This window comes from Arachis hypogaea, chromosome 20, assembly GCF_003086295.3.
Source record: "Arachis hypogaea cultivar Tifrunner chromosome 20, arahy.Tifrunner.gnm2.J5K5, whole genome shotgun sequence".
In the NCBI taxonomy this organism is placed as follows: domain Eukaryota; kingdom Viridiplantae; phylum Streptophyta; class Magnoliopsida; order Fabales; family Fabaceae; genus Arachis; species Arachis hypogaea.
Window position 1 is genome coordinate 8,771,330 of NC_092055.1, and position 24,188 is coordinate 8,795,517.

General features: G+C 32.8%; 1 protein-coding gene across 17 annotated transcripts; it reads right to left on the minus strand.

The window, feature by feature from the left end:
* Window positions 1–6,919: 6,919 nt before the first annotated feature.
* Window positions 6,920–23,685, minus strand: LOC112783306 (uncharacterized). Of its 17 annotated transcripts, none has more exons than XR_011878416.1 (7): window positions 23,258–23,685; window positions 21,847–22,287; window positions 20,844–21,505; window positions 20,573–20,627; window positions 19,994–20,155; window positions 19,178–19,262; window positions 6,920–7,567 (listed from the first exon to the last, which is right to left on the minus strand). XR_011878416.1 is itself a non-coding variant. In XM_025826207.3 (5 exons), exons 2-5 carry the CDS (start codon window positions 22,246–22,248, stop codon window positions 20,109–20,111), a joined length of 873 nt encoding a protein of 290 aa, XP_025681992.1. In that variant the 5' UTR covers window positions 22,249–22,287; window positions 23,258–23,685; the 3' UTR covers window positions 18,860–20,108. The 17 variants fall into 17 exon arrangements, 5 of the variants coding, with proteins under 5 accessions (XP_025681992.1, XP_025681989.1, XP_025681991.1 ...); XR_011878413.1 differs by having other exon boundaries at window positions 19,956–20,155; XR_011878415.1 differs by lacking the exon at window positions 6,920–7,567 and adding an exon at window positions 14,625–14,844.
* Between the last annotated feature and the right edge of the window lie 503 nt (window positions 23,686–24,188).

Below are 24,188 nucleotides of genomic sequence, written 5' to 3' on the forward strand. Positions count from 1 at the left end.
GGATCCCCTAGCCAGTGTTCAATGCCCTAGAGGCCTCCTAGCACATGGATCTCATCAAAGTTCAGCCCAAACACTTACCAAGTGGGCCCCTGAAGTGGATTTTAGCACTAAAAGACTGTTTTACCATTTTTATGTAATCCTTAGTCATTAGTTTAGTATTTAAGGGAGAAGATCACATAGCTAGAGAGCTCTACCAGTATATTTCAAATTTTTACATTGTATTTTCTATCAGTATGAGTTTCTAAACCTCCTAGGTTGAGGGGAGGAGCTCTGCTGAGTTTTATGGATCAATAAAAGTATTACTGTTTCTTTTCAATCTATGTTTGATTCTCGATTCTAAGATGTATCTTCGTTCTTCATCATTATGAATGCGTTGAACTGGAACAAGGTTATCTCATTCTACATGGGTTCATAGTGCGTCTTTCATCGGACAATGATGAACCACTAGCTTGATTATACATCTTTTAGACGGCTAATCCACGACTTCGTTGGGCACTTTTCGAAACATCAGTTCAGCTGAGGTATGGGGAGATTAGAGTCTTTGTGGTAGAGGCTAGAACCCAAAGGCACAGCATTCTTTATCCAAAAGATTCGACCTTGTCTGTGGCATTTTGAGTAGGATCATTAAGGAGAATAGATTGCAGGAGCTTCACCCTCAATCAGAATGGATCCACACTAACCCTGGGATTCAGATCTGGAGGAGCTTTGGCGACCTCTCAACCGGCATTGATCACATACAGCATGCCATAGAAGAAATTATTCATAGTTGAAGAAGATAGTAAAATCAGAGTTATCCAAAAGAACAAAGTGTCTCCAAGCCTTAACCATCTTCTTATCATTATAAACATATCAACCTAGTTAAGTTCTCTTTATTTTCTTTTATGCATTTAAAACAACAAACCTACCTCTTCTATTCGCCTGACTAAGATCTACAAGATAACCATAGCTTTCTTCAAACCACAATCCTCATGGGATCAACCCTAACTCGCTCAGGTATTACTTAGATGACCCAGTGCACTTGCTGGTTCAGTTGTACGAAGTGTGGGAATTCGTGCCACCAGAGACCAACCTTCAAAAGGCTCTAACTCCTCCACCATAAACACTATAGCCCTTCTGTCGCAGTGCATAACACGTATCTTGGAGATTCACTCCCTGTTCTTCTCAACAGCAGCTATCAGCTACTGAGAAAATTGATTATCCGCTGCCAGTTGTGCATGTGCCTCTCTGTCTTTCCTGATGAACAATTATTGGAACCTCTTGTAAGTGCATATAACGATGGCTGAAATCAATAAATAATGCGTACCATTCAGAACTGCATTCATGCACTCGGAAAGGTTTGTTGTCATGTGCCCAAACCTGCGATCGCTATCACAATGTTAAAACCAAATTTTCTTGTTGAATCTACCGGCCCAGTCTGCCATCTCACGCGATAAACCTCTCAAATCATCCATATACCACTTGTACCTAGGGATGGCAACGGGTCCCCATGGGGGCGGGGACATGCTCCCCGCCCCTCGCCCCCAATATTTGTCCCCGTCCCCGCCCCATCACCACGACGGGTAACGGGGACCCCGTATCCGCCGGGGACCTGGGTCTCTGCGAATTTTTGTAAAAACTAATAAAAATTAAAAAAATAAAAAAATAAGAAAAAATTATAGATAATCCTCATTTGTCATTACAAACATAATATCCATAATCTTTAAAGACTTAAATAGCAATAACAACAAACATAAACATCCAAACATATCCATAAACATCCAAATATTACATAAACAACCAACCATATCCACAAACAACCAAACAAAGTTCATCACATTGTAAAAACAATTCTCAAATCTCAATCATCCTTTCATCCCGTAATGGTAGAGATGGTAGATTTTGACTTACTTGAATCCTACATTGAAAAGAAAATAATTTAAAGTTAAAATCATATAATAACTCAATAAGTCAATAATATAAACATAGTGTGTTATATATAATTTAATAGTTTACTTATATCAACATCTCCTTCAATGTTATGAATTATGTAGCACTCAAATCCTATGTTAGTTGTGGTGCCAAGTTCATGCCAAGTTTACTTACTTCAAGGACATTCATTGTCTTCGATCTCTTATCATTGTAGAGCTTCAAGATGTCACTCTTTAAAATGTTGCGAGTAATCACCTTGAAGAGAGGTTGCAAAGCATTGCAAAATCGTCGAAAGCCAATGTGATCCATAATAGATAGCGGATACTCGTGAAGACAAACCATAATAGATAACTCTTTTCTTGTATTTTCTTGGTCAAATGTATATGCACCAACCACAACTGTTTTCCCACTAGTTATTGGAGTTGTCTTCATCATACATTGTCTTATATCTCTAGTGGTGCGAAACTTGCACGTTTTGAAATGATCATGCAAGTGGGAAGTTCCTTGTTTTGGGTAACCAAGTAGCTTCGATTTGCAATAATTACATTCAGCCTTCAATTTTTTCCTTGATTTCGACAATCTTGAAGTGATTCCACACTTTCTCTTTCGAACACCACTTGTAGAGTTTGTTGTTCCTTCATTGGTAGTTGTCGTATTGGTTAGAGGTTCTTGAGGTTGAGATTGAGAAGCCTCTTAAGTAGTTTGAACATTAGTGGCTATAGGTTCTTCCGATGGAATACTTTTTTCAAGAGTATTACTCAATGCATCAGAAGAAGACATTTTCTAAAATCACATAAACACATAAATTTGAGAATCAGAATAAAAAATATAAATCATAACAAATCCTTCAGCATCAAAGTAAGTAATAAAAATTTCAGAATCATATAAATCAGAATCAACAATTTAACATCAAAAAATCAAAATCAAAGTAAAATAATAAACATTTCAGAATTAGAGAAACCAGACTCAATAACTCAGCTTTAAAAATATAAATGATACTTAACCTAACTCACAGAAATAATCATAAGAATCAGAATAAACAATTTAACATCAGAAAATCAAAATCAAAGTAAAATTATAAACATTTCAAAATCATAGAAATCAGAGTCAATAACTCAGCTTTAAAAATATAAATTATACTTAACCTAACTCACAGAAATAATCATAGGAATCAGAATCAACAATTTAACACCAGAAAATCAAAATCAAAGTAAAATTATAAAGATTTCAGAATCATAGAACCATACTCAATAACTCAGCATTACAAATCCTTCAAAATCAAAGTAAGTAATAAAAATTTCAAAATCATAGGAATCAGAATCAACATTTTAACACATCAGAATCATAAGAATCAGAATTAGAGATTATAATAAATCCTTCAAAATCAAAGCAAACAATGAAGATTTAAGAGTTCTGTCACTTACCCGACGGAAAAAAGGCGACGGCCGGCGACCACGAGAAGACGCGAAGAGGCGTCCAGATGTCGCGGACGACGACGAGAGGACGCGACCAGAACCAGATGACGCCGATGAACATGCCTCCGCGGGAAGAAGCAACGACGGTGAAGACGACGGGCTCCCTGCTGAGGTGTGCCAGTGTGCGTAACGTGACGGCGATAGGACAGAGATCTACAATGCGTGAGAGACTGAGAGGTGGCAGTGACGAAGACAGACTGAGGGGATGGGTGACTGGGAGGTATCAGTGATGGACTGAGCGAGTGGGAGCTTGGGAGGTGGCCGTCCGTGGGTGGTTCAGAGGATCGGGTTTGAGGTAGGGCTGGCAATGGGTAGGGTAGGGTAGGGTTTGGACCCTACCCTAACCCTACACGCACCCTAAAATTCTAAACCCTACCCTACCCGCAGAAATATCAAATTTTTTTAAAGTAAATATAAAATTCAATCATTTCAAATTTTATACATATTATTAAGATAAAAAATAAAAAACTAATGCTCTAAATTACTAAATTAACTAACTAGTTTAGTGGTTGTTCACTTATTGTAAGTCATTACATAAGGGAGGTTGTGGATTCAATTCTCACTTCCTTCACTATATACCTAATTTTTAAAAAATATGTGTTATATATGAGGTGCGAGTAGGGTAGGGTAGGGTACACCCTAAACCCGTACCCTACCCTACCCGCAGGAATACCCGGACCGTATCCTACCCTACCCGAACGGGTTGGACCGGGTTGGGTACCCGCTGGTAGGGTATGAATTTCCAGCCCTAGTTTGAGGCTTCAGAGTTCAGATCTGATGAGGGATTTAGGGTTTTTGAATTGAAGGACTGAAGGTAGCAACGGCTAGGTTTTCACCTCCCCTCATTATGTTATATATATATATATATATATAAAAGGATATTTTAGTCATTTTACATAGATGGAGATTAAACGGATCTCCACGGGACGGGGACCTCTATCCCCGCCCCGTTTATTATACGAGGCCCCACCCCCTATCTTCGCGGGTAGAAAACTCTCCCCGTATCTGCCCCCAGCAGGTAAATCCCCGCGGATACCCGTCCCGCCGGGGTTTTTTGCCATCCCTACTCGTATCCAGCTTTACTTGGACTATACGCAGCATTCATGAGATATCGCTTTGCCTCAAAAAATTTGAAACGAGACATGAAGTTCGCTACCATGTTCTCGACACAATAAGCATGGAATGATCTAGGAGGCTTCCAACCACTATCATCAGTTCTAAGTGCGGCCTTGATCGCTTGGGATCTATCAGATGTAATCAAAAGTCTTTCTTGTGGTGTCACATGTCATCTCAAGTTGTTAAGGAAAAACGATTAGGACTACGTAGTCTCAAACTCAACAATTGCAAATGCCACAAGAAGGATATTACTATTATCATCTTATGTCACTCCAATTAGCAACACACCACCATATTTTCCATACAAATGGGTGCCATCGACAATGCAATGCTTGAAAGCCTCCACACAAGCATGAAAAGCCCAGAATACCTTATCAAATTGGCAGCAGTCGTGTACCACCAAGTGCCCATCATAGTACAGTATGGGTTGAAATTACATATTGTTCCGGGTCAACAAATCCGCAATACTTGCAACAACCTCGGCACCTTATTATATGACTCCTCCCAATCAACGTATATTTGCACAATTTTCTTTTGCTTTACCATCCAGACCTTTCTGTATGAGGGTTTGAAGTGATAGCTTTGCCTAACTGCACCTTATAGAACTGATAGGCTGGACTGTATGAATGCTAGGATGATACTACAAATGAGGTTACTGTCCAACTGTCGATGGTCTTGGGACATGGTGGGGGCTAAACAGGTGTGTGTACCTCTAAATTTACGCACCTTCCTAACGAAATAAAATATATACGGTAGGCATTTATAACCAAAATAATCATGATAAATAAGAATATACACCACAATTAAACTTGATCTCACCAATATCCGAGATTCTGTCGGAGAGCAACACAAAGACTCCAAGGACATCCTACTGCAAATTGAGTACAATGCACATGGTACTTTAATCGATCCGACTCCACGACTCGATACTCAGCACTTCTCCAAATGCTATAATTCTTCACATCTTGCATTACTGTCTCTCTACTTTTGAATTTGTGACCAATGCGAAACTCCACACCACCGTCTGTGTTATAATCTTCCCCACCCATATTGAAAAATATAGTTTTCTCGTGCATCGCATCCAAATCCAATGTATGATAGTGACTGGGTACAACTGATAAGGCCAAAATTGGTTGCGGAGCAGGCAGAAGATACCGAATTGAAGTACCGACCAGAGTCTCTGGTACAAACTCCTTCTCATGATCATCCTCAGAAGAACCACTATCATTGCTATTAGCAATATTCTCTTCATCGGACTCCTTACTGTCCACATCCAAGTCTACCGTTGGACTAGCACAGTGCAACGATGGTAGTGCAAGAGGTGGGTTATTCTAGACAAAATTCGAGTGGTTAGATCCACCGTCACCAACATCACCAACTTCCGCAAAAGCTCCATTACTTGTTCCTCCATGATTCTCCCGTGGATATCAAACATGAGGCGCACATGGTCATCGCCATGGAGCCAAAATAGACGAAACCGAAAAACTCCTTTTCCTATCGGTGCTAGCAACCTATAGCTAACTCTTCCAACCTCTTTTGTGCTGCTAGCACTAATGTTCGTCAATATTATATAATTCTATATCTTCTTACTTTTAATATGTTTATATATTTGTTCATATAATATTATATATAATTTTTAAATCAAATTTAATTTATATCAAATATTAATTTTATATTTCAATAATAATATTGTATTTTTAATTTTATTATTAATATTTTTATTTTATTATAATTTTAAATATATATTTACATATTAAAATGTTAGTAAATATATGTATTTTAAATTTTAATTTTACGTTTTTTGCTATTTTTTATTTTTTATTTACGTGCGAACCGGTTCTATCAGTTTAACCAGTAATTTTTCGGTTGAACTAATAAATTAATGAACCAGTAACTTGATCGGTTCGATTACCGGTTCAGTTCTGACAACTATGCTCCAGTGTCACTGTTTTTCATATGACAAATGAAAAACGAAGAAGAAGAAGTGAAATATTTGTGGAGAATACAAATTATTGCAGATCCTTTTATAAGTTCAAATAAATATAGATGAATATAAGTACAATATAACTATTTTTGTGCATAAAATTTAGATGAATATAATTAACATTAACAATTTAATTTAATCTAATACAAATAAATATACTCTTATTTTTGTACTCTTATGGTTAATTAGGAATACTATCTGATTAATTTTTAATTTATTTTTAAAAAATATAAGTATAATAATACGAATATATTTGTATTGAATTGAGTTAAATCGTTAATTTAAATTATAGTCATCTAAATTTTAAATTAAAAATTTTGTAATTTTAAATTATTTGAATAAAATTGGATGAAATAAAAAAATAAAAATCAAATCAACACAACACTATTCAAAATATTGTATCGATGTATCAAATTTTGAATTAGTTTTGCACAAATTTTAGATGCATTTAAAATTTTAAATGATTAATTTTTTAATTTACAAATTTTATGTTGTTAATTTTTTTAAAAAATATGAATACAATAATACAAATATATTTATTTGTATTGGATCTTTTCTTGGTGAAAGGGTAACAAAAAAAAAAAAAACACGAGAAAGACTAAGCTAAATCACTATGCAGAATTTGCAATAGGTTCCCTGGTGGTTGAAGCCAAGACTAATCGTCAATGTTTCCAACAGCACCTTGTTTTTGCCAAAGTGTCCGCGATCCTATTAGCTTCTCTAGGAGCCAGAGAAAACCAGATAGAAATACCACTTCGCATATTTATGTCAAACACGTTTGCAAGAAGACGAGATTCACTAAGATTCCACTGATTGACAAGCGTATATGCCTCCATGATCTAACGCCAATAAGAGACCACATCATATCGCTCACACTTCAGATCGAACTATCGAAGCACATTCACACCCGACACCTTCCCAGCGCTGCCAACTACCCAACGACCTTCGTCGTCCCACATCACACAACCAGAATCAAAGAAGACACTCCCATCACAATTCACCTTATAGAAACCATGTTCTGGCCGAACCCACTGATAAGTAACCAGCTCCCCAGAGTGGTGGAGTGTAGAATAAGTACATCCATCTGAATTTTAAATTTAAAATTTTATAATTTTAAAATTTTAAATTATTTGAATAAGTATGTATCCCAGATATACGAGTTAAAATTTTTAGAAAAAATATAAGTAGACAATAAAAATACTAAACAATGTGAACAATAGATATATCGGATGTTTATTTTATTTTTTTGGTGACTGAATGTTCATTTCATTAGGTGTACGGATGGTTATCTATTAATATATAATGATTAACTAGCCACACAGTGAATTCACACACTATTTAGCACTGTTAAATGATGGCTGAGAGAGTGACAACTGTCCTAGGTAGTTTTGTTTTTTTCCTCCTCATAATAGGAGATATTGGTAGCATTTGATTGACTGTTAACACATCACACGGATTGCCTTTCGTTGATCAGTCAAATGCTTTGATTTCAAATACTAAGCAAAACTCATTAGCGGGAATTTTCCCGAAAAAATTTTCGAATGCGTTTTAAACTTTTACTCTTCTTCAAATGAAATTTCGAATTTATCAATTCTCTCTCTCCCTCTCTCTCTTTCCTCAATTTGTTTCTCTCTCAATTCAATCTCATACACATGATTGATCGATGGTGAGGAATCGGCGCCACAGATAGTGATGCGAAGCGCGACGGCGACGCGCACAAAGTATGTTGCAGGGACAACCCAATCCCCACTGTTCTGAATCGGACAGCTTTGCTCAGGAAAGGCCAAGTCGTACCGCGGCTCACTCCACCCGCAAATATATTGAAGTTTCTCTGCTCAATGTTTTCCAATAATCTTTTTATGTTTCTGGTGTGTAGCAGTGTAGGTATGGCGAGTTAAAGATTTTGGATGTGCGGTGTAATCTATAATGTAAGTTACTATTTTTGAGTAGCACAACTTAAGTTTCAAAGGCAAAACACAGCTACTAATACTACCAATTTAGACTCTGTCCAACTATTTACTTCTAGCCTAAAATTATTTCGTTGTTATAAGTTTTTCCCAATCTTTTCTTTTCCTCAATCTTGCACTGTAATACTGGAGCAATAGTATACTGGAGGCCACCGATGCTGCTAAATCCACCGCCGGAGAAAAAAGTCATTGCAAAGAGGGGAGAGAAAAAATTGGAAGAAGAAAAATAGAGAGGAAGACCCAAAGCAGAAAACGTGGGAGAGGAGGAGCCCTTCAGCTACCATACACCGCCGCTTCACCGTCATCACCGCCGGAAAGGACCATAGCCACCGTGCCCTTAACCTGGTCTTGCTTTGCCCCCCTTATCTGTTCTGCCTCTTCCATGGAATTTATTTTGATAAATTTATTTTTTAAATTGCTATTTTGCTATTTTCTCTTTCTTCTCTTCCCTTGCCATTAAAAATCATGAGACAGAAGTGCAAGTATGAATTTAAGGTATTTTTCTTTCGTGCAATTTCTGTTTTATAACAGTGATAACAAATATGGTGACCAAAAGCATATATCATAATATTCACTTCTAGAGCTCATACATTTTCTTAATTATTCATCCAAAAACGTGTTTTGAGATCCATCTTTTAAAGATCTTATTCTTGAGAATCAATGATAGTACTATTAACATTGAGAATCTCTAAGCTGTCTTCTGATCAAATGATAATGGTATATGGATAAATTTTAGTTTGTTCAAATCTGCATTGTATAATCCTAAATTATTTCTGGCAAAATACACTATTTTTGCCAACTAAATTTATTTGAAGCATACTATTTTATATTTGCATTTTGGTCTCTGGTCATTATGTTATTTAATCTATACTTATTTTGGTTTATATGTTTGGTATGTGATACTGACAGAGATGTTTATATCCCAAATTTCTCCTCTCTTGCAGATTCCATGATGCAAATGCCGTGTCACTAGCATTTAGTGTTCTTGAGAAGCTTATTGAGCTTTTAGGGAGAAAAAGTAGCCTCATTGAAATAGGTTCTAAACTTCACACGGTATAGTACTACTACATAAGCTAAAAATTCCCTTCAGTATAGAAGAAACTTTTGTATCATCAATTTAACATTTTTGCTCTGGAATATATCTTCTGTCTTTTTTGTCAATGAATCGGTCTCATGTTCTTATTTTGCAGATCCATGCCATGTTTGATTTGGGTTATCTGTGGAGATTTCATCTACGACAAAGTCATAAATTTGGTTACAGTACATTTTATGTAGAGGACTGAAACTGAACTATTTTTAATTATGCTATTGAATAATTATCTGTTAGACCAATCTTTGTTGAATCTCCATTTGAATATATTTTGAACTTTGATCTGAACTTAATAGCTTGATCTTTTTGCTTAGCATACTGAATATTTGCCACCATATTCTTCTTTAAGAGTGGGTTAGTGCAAGTTGTTACCTTTTTGTTTATGGGATCAAAATTTATATCTTTTGTTTGATACTAATTATATCTAGATGAAAGGTCAATTTGTAGTTTATTACTTTACTTTCTTTGACAAAATGAAAAGTCACAAGAAAATTATATATTTGAAGTTTGGTTTCTGATCTTACTTTTCTTGAAAGACTAATTTGTAGTTTATTTTACTATTTTAATTAATTTCCAAAATTTTTATTTAAATTTTTTGTAAAAGTTATTTGTTTATCTGATCATTTGTTACAAATGAATGTGCCTTCAAGAATTAGCACGTAAGAGGGAGAGAGAATTTTTTAAGCATTTTAAAACATGAATATGTGAATTATGAAGTACTTCAGTATATCAGTGCTTTTTTTTTGTTTTAATTGGATACCTTTTTGGCTTTACTATGTTTATTGATATGCTATTCATTTCGAATTGGATGATGATGCTAATGGGTCATTTAACAATCCATCTTAGTTCTCTTTCTCTTTAATGTTTTTTTTTTATTGCATTATGTGTTGCTCATTGAGTAGAGGAAGATGGTCAGTATTTATTATGTGCTTTCTGCATAAAGCATATGGTTTTCTCTTGGTTTTAAAATTTCTTTCTTAGCACGTATATCTGATTTTTTATTTTTTTATTTCTAACAAGTTCTTTATGTCTGCTGTCATAATATTTTAGTCTGGAAGTCATTTTTAAAATTCCATTCATTCTTATGATTGGGAATATCACAATGAGCAGCACTGAAGCATTAAAAGCAGAATTATGTGAAAAGGCATTAATAATAACTCATTATTATCGTAATTTGCAATGGTCAGCATTAAACTTTTAATTAAGGTGAGGAGATAGATTTGCTGATAGATAAATGTCTTATACGATGATCTTTTCCTTTTTAAAGCATTTTATGGTGGCATTAACACTCTTTAAATTGACATTTGTTATTTAAGTTTGATGTTTTTTCATTCCTTTAACAATTGATAAATAATAGATGAGACTATTGGATAGCAAAACCAATCTTTGGTCTAACTTTTAATTTCCGGCATTAACACTCTTTAAATTGACATTTGTCATTTAAATTTGATATTTTTCCATTCCTTTAACAATTCATAAATAATAGAAGGGACTATTGGACATCAAGACCAATCATTGGTCTAACTTTTAATTTCTAACATTAAATGTTTCATAAATATATTAATTCATTAATATAACTTAACCATCTGTAATTTATTGTTCAATCTTATTTGGTAACAAAGGATAAAGAGAGCGGCGGTGTTCTATTGTTCTAATAATTCCACCATTTTTTTTTGAACGGAAGAGCTCAACACAACAAGTGGAGCATAGGAAAAACGAAGAAGACACAACTAGTAAAAGTACATTATAAAAACTAAATGATCCCCACTGTCATCTTCGGCATTGCCATCAACAACAGAAGGGATCCACACCTATCCACTCCTTATAGTGCATGGAGGACTGGTAGATGATATCTTCAACCCCTTTTCCTTTATTCTGAAAAATCCACATATTCCTTTCCAGCCAAATATTCCAGATAATGGTACAGAAACATACCATCCACCTCTTGCGCTCCTGTTTACTAGTTGATACCTCAGTCCAACTTTGAAAATGCTCCTTTAGCGTTCCCGGGCATGACCATGGCCTCCCAGCAAAACTTAGTCATGCACACCACACCTGCCATGAAAATCCACAACTAAGAAACAAGTGGTATCCAGATTCAATACTTTCATTACACAGCACACAGACAACATCCTCCTGGTTAACCACTCCTAGTCGACTCAGCCTTTCTTTCGTATTAACCCTTCTAGTCAAGACAAACCATATGAACAATTCAACTCTAGGTGGGACTAAGCCCTTCCAAACTATTCTAGTAAAACTGTATCTCGCTATATCCTCTGGAAGCATTTCCACCTGCATAACCTGCACAAAGGAATTAGTAGAAAATACATCTTGTTTATCAAATTTTCACACAACTCTGTCCTCTCTCCCATATACTAAATTAACCAGTCTTAAAGTTTCATGCAACTGGTTGACTAAGTCCAACTCCCATTGGAATAGCTCTCGCCTCCATTGGAAGTTCCATCTCCACTCTAACCCGTCCCAAAACCCACAGTCCCATGACAGATCCTCTTTGGTTTGAAACTGAGAAGAGTCTTGGAAAGAGATCTTTCAGGGTCCCATCACGCAACCATACATCCTCCCAGAATCGAGTTCCTCTCCCGTCGCCAATCTCCATAGACAGTCCATTGATCATTTTCTGTTTTAGTCGTTGATCCTTGAACTGTAGCTGGCATATATCTTTCCATGGCCCCCCGGATAGGTAGCACCTGGGATGACAACATCACATTGGGGTTGAGGTTGTTACAAGAGCATACTACCTTCTTCCATAAGGGGCAATCCTCCTTCGAAAACCGCCACCACCATTTAAAGAGCAGGGCTGTGTTACGCACCATGGCATCACCAACACCTAACCCTCCTAGCTTTTTGGGGGTCTGAACCACCTCCCATCTAACCATTGCCATACCAAGCCTACCATCCTCTTTACTCCATAGGAATCTTCTCTGTAAGGAAATCAGTTTTTCTGCAACAGCCTTTGGCATTTTATACAAACTCAAATAATAGACTGGCAGACTATTCAAAACAGATTTAATCAGCACCAGTTTACCAGCTTTATTTAGAATCTTGGCCTTCCAAATGCTCAACTTCTGCTCCACCTTGTCTATAATGGGCTTCCAAATCCTTATCTTGACCGTCATAGAAGAATTGTTTTATTTTTTGCTTAGTAGATAGTCGACATAACGACATTGTTTAATTCCATGAATTAATTCTAATTGCTTAAATTTATTATTTGCTTTAATTTCTTTCTTCTTTTGGTTTTAATTATTTGTTATGTGATCATAATTGATGTGATTTAGTGTTTCAGTGTTATCATGTTTGTGTATATGCAAAATGGGATGAAAATTTGTGTTCATCAGTGATGTTTTTACTGGACTGAGTGAAAAAAAAAAGAAAAACAATTAAGCTCTTTCATTTCCTTTTTTGCAGCTTCGATACTTCTATAAGCAGCCACCACTATGTGGAAACTTAGTCCATAGTGTGCATAATTTAATTATAAGATTTTCTTCCTAAAATTTGTTTGGTAATGTGTTATGTTTGGTTCTTTCTATGCTATATATGTTTTGGCAAGATGTTATTTTTCACTTTTTTTCTTAAATAAAATAATCTCCCTCCTTCTTGATTTGTGCTTTATGCATTGTCTCGATTCAAGATTGAATTCCAAATCTAAATGCATATAGTATAGATTATATTAATTTTTTGTGAGTGTGTTTATTGGTACTTTGATTTCTTTTGTCCTTTGTTAGTAAAATCAAAATTAGCCTTCTAATATAATTTTTTATGGAGACAATATGTCATCACTTTATGGTTGGTTGGTTGGTCTATTTCAATCTATGCCAAATTAATAATCATAGACCTATAAATATAATTTAACTCATCTTTTTGTCTTTTTGTTCTCTTGAGTTTATTTTTCTTTTTTCATGATTGTTTTTATGAATAGATGGAGTGTTATTGGTAGAGTATGAGTACTGCAAATGTAGTTGAGTGTGATACTATGGTTTATTTATAGGTTGAAGTTTATTTCTTAGTAAAGTACCTTGCTTTAGTTAGGGCTTTTTGTTCTATTGTAAAATCATTTCTAAGCTTCACTCTCTGTCATGTTTTTTTGAAGCTGCAGTTACAATTGGTTTAGACAATTCTTAGGCCTATGTTATGGAACTTCACGAAACTACTTGGATTTTTAGGCTGAAAATAGAGAAAACAAATGCTTATTCCACAGGCTGTTATTTTTTTCTCATGAAGTTTTCTCTTATATTAAGATAAATTCCTCTTCTATTTATGTTGTGTTTATGTTAAACAAACTTGCCGCAAAAAATGCCACCATGTATCTGTGAATTTTCAGGTTCATATGTTTTCTACAGAGAATGGAGTATGTGTTGCATGGAGTCATTGCTTTGAGAATAATGACTGCTGGTGGTATACTCTCAGGAGTGTATCTAGCATCACATGTTTTACAGATTAAGAAGCAAGGTGATTCTGCTGATTTAATTGTCACACTTCAAACTATGACAAGATAATTGTTTTAAGTAGAATTATGTAATTCCTTTTTTCGTTAAACAAAATTTTGGCCATTGTCTTAAAGCATGATTTTTTTTTAATTTTCAATTTCTGTAGAATTTATTTTTCTTTTGGCTTAAAAATATTTTAAGAGTTTAGCTAAAAAGTGTATTAAGGGTAGTTGTTAAATTTACAAGTCCTAAAACTTAATTTTATTTTAATAAATGTATTACAAACTTCAAGTCTACAAAATTGTCCACAAAGATTATTTTTTCTGTCACCACCTTAACATTTAATAGAAACAAATTAATTGTGAGATCAAAATCATTCTTCTTGAGTTGTTTTTGTATCAAAATTTGAATAAATATGATCAATTACATGAACTATATACAAATTTTATGAAATCTAGAAAATTTATTAAATATTTTTTGTTTTGTGGTTAACTTCAATAAGCAGGTTAAACCCTAGAATTTGAAGCTTCTTGAGTTTGAAATTTGATCTTAGCAAGCTTAAACTCTAACCATTATGACTGGAGTTACTCCAGTAGCACTATAAGTCTTTTTTTAAAGGTGGTTATTAAGGTGTTGATGTCCAAGAAGTAAATACATTATCTTTTTTATACAATGTTGCTAATTAAATAAGGTGGTTATTATTTTGACAATCTAAAAGTTTCTCCAATAATTTCTGTGATACTGAAATGGATGCTGAAATGGTTGCTCATACTGGAGGTTACCATTGCAAGAGTGCGAGGTGGGACGTGGTTGTTCCTTCAGGTGTTGGTTCCTGATAATGCAGTTGCCCGTACTCTCACTACATTTTTGTAGAAAAAGCATTTTAGTTTTCATGCCATTTCATATTTTTGTAATAGTTTGTTAGCAGTTTTATTTTGATTTGCATTGGTTCAACATTTGTTGTAATCGTCTGAATCTATTGGAAAAGATTATCCCAATAAAGATTGGTAGCATTTGATTTTACTCATCCATGGTACAAGAGTTTGGATATTCTTTTTATATAAACTTTGCTAAAAGAGTAATTAAAGGTCTTGATTATAGTTATACATATTCTTATTTCTTCTAATATGGTGAATCGCAATTTCTTGGATATTTTGAATTTCACTATGAATGACAACTAAACTGCTTCTATTTACTAAGAGAAACATTTTATTTTAGACTAATAAGAATTTACAAATGGTAGTTAATTTGTTTTAAATCTTAAAAAAGATTCTTCTCTTTTCACAATTTTGTGAGCTTCTTCAATGGAGATTGTTGGTAAGCTTCCTCATGGGTTTTGGTAGTTTTTTTTTTATGTTAGCAGAAAATGTTAATATATATATTCAGCTCATTCTATCTAAAATTGTGCAATTGAGATTGAAAAAAGTTGTCCAAAATAAATAATACTTTTATTAGAAAGTTAAAATAATATTGGTGGAGTTGATTATATTGATAATTTGAAATGAATTTAAGTTCAATTTTTTTTAATGTTATGATTTTACGATTTGATTGGTATTATCTTAACAACATTGAATTTTTCAAAAGAGAAAATAAAAATAGAAGATTCATCGGATTTGAGGTTTAATTTAAAGTACGATGATTATATTGATTATTTTTTGTGAAAATTGTGAATCAAATATGTATTTATTTTTTGTTTAATTACTCTATTGGTCCTTATAGTTTCGCAAAATTTTTAATTAGGTTCCTATACATTTTTTCCTTTTAATTGAGTTCTTGCATCAAATTTTATTTTTAATTGGGTTCCTATACTTTTTTTTCTTTTATTTGGGTCCCTCCACCAATTTTTTTTTAATTGGGTCCCTATATAATTAAACTAATTACTTAAGAGGGACCTAATTGAAAAAAAAATTGGTGCAGGGACCCAATTAAAAGAAAAAAAAGTATATGGACCTAATTAAAAATTTCGCAAAACTATAGAGCCAACAAAGTAATTAAACCTTTATTTTTTAAATACTTAATTGATCTTTGTCCTTATTTTTTAAATGCTGAATGATATATGTTTAAATTGGTTTAATTACTCTATTAGTCTCTATAGTTTTGCGAAATTTTCAATTAGGTCCCTATACTTTTTTTACTTTTAATTGGGTCCCTCCACCAAATTTTTTTTTAATTGAGTCCCTACACCTTTTTTTCCTTTTATTTGAGTTCCTGCACCAATTTTTTTTTTTTTTTAGTTAGGTCCCTATATAATGAAGCCAATTACTACTAAGACGACCTAATTGAAAAAAAATTTGGTGCATGGACTCAATTAAAAGGAAAAAATATATAGAGACCTAATTGAAAATTTTGCAAAACTATAGGAACCAACAAAGTAATTAAACCGTTTAAATTTGACATATAACATCTATATTTGTTTTGAGACCGCCTTAACAATTAATATAAATAAATTAATTATGGGATCAAAATCAATCTTCTTTAATTGTTTTAGTATCAAAATTTGAATAATTATAATAAATTACAAGAACTAATTTTGAATTTTATAAGAACCAAAAAATTTATTTAATATTTTCTGCATTTTGAATAACTTAAATAAGTATGTTAAATCATATAATTTAAAAATTTTTTAATTTAAAATTTAATCTTAGCAAGTTTAAATTTCTGTAGGTCAATATGGGATTATAAAGGCAAGTAGGTTGGAAGTAAAATTTAGTTATAAAAATAATTATCTCACTTTTGTAAATCTTAATAAAGAGTTTTTGTGAATTATTATTATTATTTTTTTCTTTGGTATTTAAACGGTTTTTGTGAATTATTTTGATCAAGGATGAGAAGTATGTCTTAGAGGACAACACTCACATACAAATTCAAAATGTTCATGATAAACAGCAAGCACAAACATAAATAACTTATTTAATAGCTTATATAAAGAGATTTAGCACTTTTTTATACTCTTACTTTTATTTGAGGATAATTAAACTTTACTTTATAACTCAATTCTTGGGAATTTAGAAACTTATCTACTTGAAAAAAAATTATATATATCAAAATGGTTAAATTCCTGATTGTTTCTTAGAAAAATAATTATGATACATATAAGTTTTAATTAAACGAAGATAACTTTTTTTTGTTTAACATAAGCTATTGGTGCAAGTTTGTGGTGTGTTATTTGAGGTTAATTGAACTTAACTATAGTATCCAATTATTAGAATTTGAACATTTTCGTAAATAACATATAACTCTACAATAATTTAATGCATTTTTGGTTGAAAGAGTTTATCATTATATACTTAATTAGAAATTTAAATAGATAATAGATTTAATTAAATAAATACATAACACTAATTAAATAAGGTACCAAAAATATATTATTATATGTTTTATACAATTTACCTATATTGAATGAACAGTTACAAGTAGGATTTTAGAATTAAATGTACATTGCAAATTATTATATTTAAAATATAAAATAATTATGAAACTATATTTCCTCAATTTTATAAATATTTTAAATTGAATTATTTTTTTGTAAGAAAGTTTAAGTTTGTCTATAATCATATACAAAAATTTGAAATTTTGTTAGATTATATACAAAAATAATGATCTTTTGCTTAAAGTTGTGAACCCTAACAAATTGAATAATTAGTTTGTAAGTCAAAATAAGGTGAATTTAAATAATAATATTTTTTAAAATATATTATTCTTTTAGTAAGAAGTTATTAGTTTAGCATGTATTATTTATTTAAAATTAGAAGTGATATAAAATAAATTTGTTTTAGTGAAGTAATAATGTTAATATACATATATAATATGTTTTTCATATATAAGTAAAATTTGCTAATATGAACTCGAAAAGAAAAATTATTTAAACTATCAAATATAGAGGATGGAACATGTTTTTTCCTATATAATAGGTCGAACATTCTTTTAATCTTTCTAAATGACTGTGTCAATTTTTATCATCTTCCTATCTTTTATATTTCTTTTGTTTATTGTGTTTCCTTTATTGTTTACACTATTTTTGGAACCTTGCATTTTTAATTAGAAGGAAGTAGATAGTAGATAGTACAATACAACTAAAATATTCAATGGCTCTTTTCTTTGTGTGTTCTCTTTAATTTCACACCTTATTTATATTATGTCTTATTATTCGGTGTTAAAATCGGTCAAAAGACCATTATATATGTTACATACAATATTAGTATTCAATCCAATATTTTAAGCAAAGCAGTTACACCATCTAAACACTACTATTACTCGCGCGTATGCGCGGGGGCTTCTGCTAGTTCTAATATTAAGATTTAAGTGGATAATTTAAAAGTGTAATGTGTTTTTATTTGATTAGTAATTGTTTATGTTATTCAAAAAAGTTATTGTTATCTAACATAACTTAAATTTTTATATGACCATATCCCAGTCGGTTTATATACAACTACGTAGTTGTACATATTCTGGGTGCAACCATGTTTCTTTTTTTTTAAACTGTCATATTCAGGGTACACAGTCTATTTCGGGTGTAACTGTGTTTGTTTTAAACGGTCATATCCGGGATACAAAGTCTCTGGTTTGTGTATAAATGGTTTTTTTTTTTGGTCTGTGTACCGGGATGTGTAATAGGATAGTTAAAATCTAAATTTATCTACACATTACACGTTTCAATAAATATTATATTTTATTAATTTAAATAAAAAAAGCCTAAGTTTTTTTCAAAGTGGCACTTAGGAAAATAATGTAACTAGTATACTTTAATTATTCCGAAACTATGTCTTTTTTTTAATGTTAAATAATGAATATAATAAACAGTTTCCTATGTTTATCAGTTTCTATTTGCATTATGAAAAATACATTAGCTTTATAAACTTGATATGAGAAAAGTTAAAGATGCAAAATAGAAAACTTTGTAAACTACAGAAGCTAGTACACTTGAAGTTAATTGTTCATAAAATAGAGTATAAGATCTGAGTTATATATGTATAAGTAAGTATTCAGAATCGAGCATATACTTAAAACATATATACCACCTAGGTCACTAAGGGGATGTTTGCAAGTCAGAATTTTCCAGGGGAAAGGAGGGGGAGAAGGGCTTTTATTGTTAAGTGAAGTGCCCTTTTTATTGTTCAAAGCATTCCTATTTCCCTTCAAAACTCCAACTTGCACACATAACCCCCAAGGTGAATATTCATGCAGAATCATACCTTGATTCATTGCTTTAACGTGGCAATATTCATCCAAGAGCCACTTGGACCATATGCTATTGGATCATAGCTGAACAGGGATGCACTGAACAGAAACCAATGACAAGCCACCATGTGTAAGCTTATAGCCACAAAAAGAAAAACATGTTCATGTTACTCTAGGAGTAGTACAAGTTTGGAAATAGCTTTCATTAAAGTAACCATGGCAGGTACCAGATGAAATCAGGTGGCAATCAATTTGATCAATTGATATCACAATAATAAGATGAGGAAATTGCAAATAATAATTTGAAAGAAACTGAAAACTTGCCAAGTTTATGACTTAGGAGTAGCTAAAACCTTTTCAGCTTTCAATTTCTACTGCAGTTGCTACAAGTACCTTCTAGTTTTAAGGTTTCTCCAGAAAAACTGCTACTTTAATTCTGCAGACAACTTGACTATGTTACTTTCAGTTGATATATGTGACTACTGGTAATATCCACTAATTATTTCTCTTGCAGGGTTTTCCTACTCCAGAACTAAACTACCACCCCAAGGTTGTTCACTGATAAGACATAACCTTTCAACCATTAACTAGGACTCAGCATGTAACAAGTTGTGTGTGTATGTGCGTAGGACACAGCAGTGATCATTTAATTTGCAACACATGATAGCGAGACATGCATCAACATGTAACAGATATCATAATTGGATATGCAGAAATTAAAGTTTAAGGAAACCAATGAAATATTCGCATATCACGTGAATCCATGATAGCCGCAGGACTCTCAGCATGAACCTTTCTGCAAATACAGATATATGAGGCTCACAGGTGACCTGAATTGGAAGAGTGCAAAACTCCACAAGTCTATGGAAGTGTTGTCTCATCCACATTAGAAAAGCCAGCCCTGTCCAGAGCTGCAGAGCAAGAGAAAGGTGGCAAGCAACAATATCATCTGGAGAATCTGGAAGCATCATGTATATGCCTCCTACTCAGCCCTGGAAAATGCAGGGGAAGCATTACTAATATCTCAAATGATATTGTTTCTACTTCCAACATATGGAGTTAAAAGAGACAAATAAGTATTGCACATGTCTCATTTTCTTTTGTAAGACTTTAGAAAGCCTAATTGAGGAGGTCCAAAATTCATGCAAAACAATCTATCAAACTCACTTTGTATGAAAAAGAAAACATACAATAATATGTCCCATAAAGCATACCATTCATTGAGATTGCTAAATAAAAATCTTTAAAGATAATACTTAATTTAAAATTCAGAATGGTGTAATGGTTGCAGAACAAAAATTAAGATTGTAAGTGAAAAAATTGACAAGAATTACTTATTCATGAAGTTTAGCATATACATTCACATTAAACTACACCCCTAAGTAATAAAACATAAATGTAGGACATACTTCATCTTGCTTGTTACAGTTGAATGAGGCTAAGAACAAACTGTCATGAAACTCACTGAAAAAGAAGTATAAAGTTGGATTAGAAAGTTTGTGTCATCTGAAAGGAAGACTGTTTTCGGAAGAAATCAAATTTTTTAGCTCCACTAAATGTTCATCATTTGATATGTGGAGCGAAAGACGGAGATTTGTCATCAATGCTTCTTGTTCCCAACTTAAGGGTCCCGATGCATGTAACGCCTCTATTGTACAACGATACGCATCCAATTCTAACCTATGGATTTCTGCTGCCAATTCTTCTTGTGTAGGAGGTGAACGATTTCCTTCGTCATATTCCCTCTGGCAAACAGATTCAGCATCACTAAATGGACTATCCACATCTTCAAAAGGGCCTGCAGGTACAGGAAACTGCAATTTATAGGAATTCCTGCTTGTGATACTACAACTACCAACAGAGCATGTAATGCTATCAGCATCATTTGATTCAATGTTTTCTCCAAATGAACAACCAACAGCTCCAGTTAGTTTCCTCCGCTCAATGTCCATATCATACATCCCAATTTTTTTGTTTACAAAAGCAGGTAAACATTCTTCAATGATCACATCTCTTGGAATGCCAACACCATGTACCTTTTTGAGAGGTGTGGATGGATTTCTAACCCTTACTCTGTGACATCTGTCTTCATTCTCAATTGCTCTAAACTTCGGGGGAGGCTCAGCGTATGCCTCAACTTGTGAATGGCTCCTTCGTTTCAATGTTTTGAAAGAAACAAGGCGGGAGTCGAAAAAGCCCATATCTTTCTTTTCAGAGTGATAATCATTTGAAGCTGACAATTTTGTCTTTGTATTTGTCTTCTGAATTTGGGAACTAGAAATTAAACTCTGTCTTGGAATGAGTGTATTATCACGTTTTCCTTTCCTGCAGCTGGCAGAACCCTGTAGAGAAAGAAGGAAAGATAATTATTTAACCATAAAACAAGATAGAGAATTCAGAAACAATGTTAGAAAGTAAAACTCAACAGCTAACTAACACGAAAGGAAAATAGGGGAACCAAGAAACTGGCAACCTTGAAATAACAAGTTAAACAATCTAACGAAATAGCCAGTTCTCTAAAATTGGATTAGTTACTTTCTATCAAACAGAATATACTGAATAAATGCAACTTCAAAAGCCCACCAAAGTCGAAAACCAACCACATATATACAGCATATGATGCTTGGCAATTGCTAAAGAAGGACAACCAAAACAAGAGATCCATAAGTGAAAATACATGTACCTTTCCAACCAAAATCCACTTGTCATCTTGCCAAGATTGTCTCACCCGGATTTCAAATTTGTTCACTAGAAATTCCATAGAAGATCCAAGAAGCCTGACCGAAACATACTTGTTCCCCCAATCCTTCAAAACTGTAGCCATCTTCCAGGAATAGTTCCGGAAGACCTCAACAACATCACCTGGATTCCAATTCTCTGCTAGTTCAAGCTCAGGCGGACATGGCCTTATCGCCTTCCTAGATACTCGCTCCACAATCGCGCCACTAGCAGCACCGTGATATCCATCGTACCTAACAGTGTAACTGTGGCCATTCCCACATATGATCTCAGCACAGAGCCAGGAGCCAGAAGGCACCTCAGCTTTGCTCAACACTTCCACCTTAGTTCCTTTCTTGAATCTCATAATTGCTACTATATTGCTGAAAAATTCAAACCTGAACAGCTGTTGAGAAGCAAGGAAACATCTATAAACTTTTTTGCATATTCTCAGCTATTTAGGCAAAAAAATAATGAGAAGAATAATAAAAGAAACACATTGTCAACATGTAGAAGCCATATACTGATAATGATCTTAGCAATAATAAATGTATCTAATAAGCTTACCGAAGAGAAACCAGATTTTACAGGTAACAAAAATTACAAAACATTACTTTGAAACTCTTGAATTGAATTAATTTAGATCTTGACTTGTAAGACCAGGAAAAAACAAAAATTAGAGGCAATCATAAAGCATAATATTCTTTTACACAAAAATACGTTAAATACCCCAACTTCTAGCAAGTAATAATGTTCAAAGTATAAAACGAATATACAACAGCAAAATTTCAAAATAAAAACGCCGATACAGACACATACCAATCAGTGACGACAAAGTGCTATTGATCATAACAATAACGAACGCAATTAAACAAATTCATCACTTTTCTTCAAATGCTGAACACGATCGACTGTGCTTCACGCCACTGATTCGCTGAGTTTCAAGGTTCTTTCTTTTGTTTTAGCTTTTTTTAATATTTTCTCTTTTTTTTAATAAAAATTTTTGTTTGCTTTTTTGTATGGATTATATTCATTATGTGAAATGAATAGTACAAGGAGAAAAATAGAATAATAAAAAATCAAGCTCATTATTACTAAATCAGGTAATAACAGAAACAGAGAGAAGAATTCTGACTCTGTTTCTTCCCAAATTTCTCAGAATCCAAGCCAAAAAGACAAAAAGAAGCAACACCAACAGAAACATTGAAATTAGAAGCTCATTGACAAAATTACAGAAAATAAATAAACAAACATTAAAAAATGAAAATAAAAAAGAATAATGGAAAGTGAATTAGTATAGATTATGAGATTGAAAGGGAGGGAGCTGGAAAATCGTGAGAAGGAGGAGAAGAAGAAGAAGAAGAAAATTCACTGACCTCGTTGTTGTTGTTGTTCCGATTCAGAAGACGATCTTTCCGTCTCTCTGATTTTTCACTCTCTTCCTTCTCTTTGTTGTTGTGATTGCGGTTGTTGTAGCAATTTTTATTTTTCCCCTTTTGTTTTTATTTGAGTAATTATTTATTATTATATCATATATAATCATATTCCTTGTGTGTGTTGTCTCTTGCTAATTTTGTTTAAATTGAAATTTGAAATTAAATTAAAAAAAGAAGAAGCATAATTTACAAAGGTGAATTATCTTTGCGGAGCTGCCAACTGCCCAAGAATAGCTTGTTGAGGTGGGAAATAACAAATAACTGTTGCATCATTCTTATATTATTAATTTGTAAACATTCCTTGTTCCTTCTGTCTCTTCTTTTTCTTGCTTCTGTATTGCTTCAAAAATGGACATATGCATAAACTTGCTTAATCTAAAGGGAAAAAAGAAGAAAATATTTAGAATAATTACCAAATAAGTCTCTGAAATTTGTAAAGGTTTAATTATTTCGTTATTTTCTATAATTTTATTAAATTTATCATTAGATCTTTATATTTTTTTAAATGAATTTTTACATTATTTTTAATTTTATTATTAGGTTCGTTTTAGTATAAAAAATATTAGAATTAATTAAATATTTATTTTTAAATTAAAGGTATTTATAATTAAAAGAAAAATGCTATAGACTATCAAGATTTATTATTTTTTGTCATCAATTAGTTATCAACTCAATATTTTTAGTCTAATTTTTTTAATCTAATAATCTAACAACATACTTTATCCCATACTTTTAAATATTGATGATTAATTGATGTCAAAAAATAATAAATTTTGATGCAATTTAGCATTCTCCTAATTAAAAATCTAAATAGATCTTTGACTATATATATTTTAAAAGAAATATTCTATTAATTTTAACGTTTTTGACA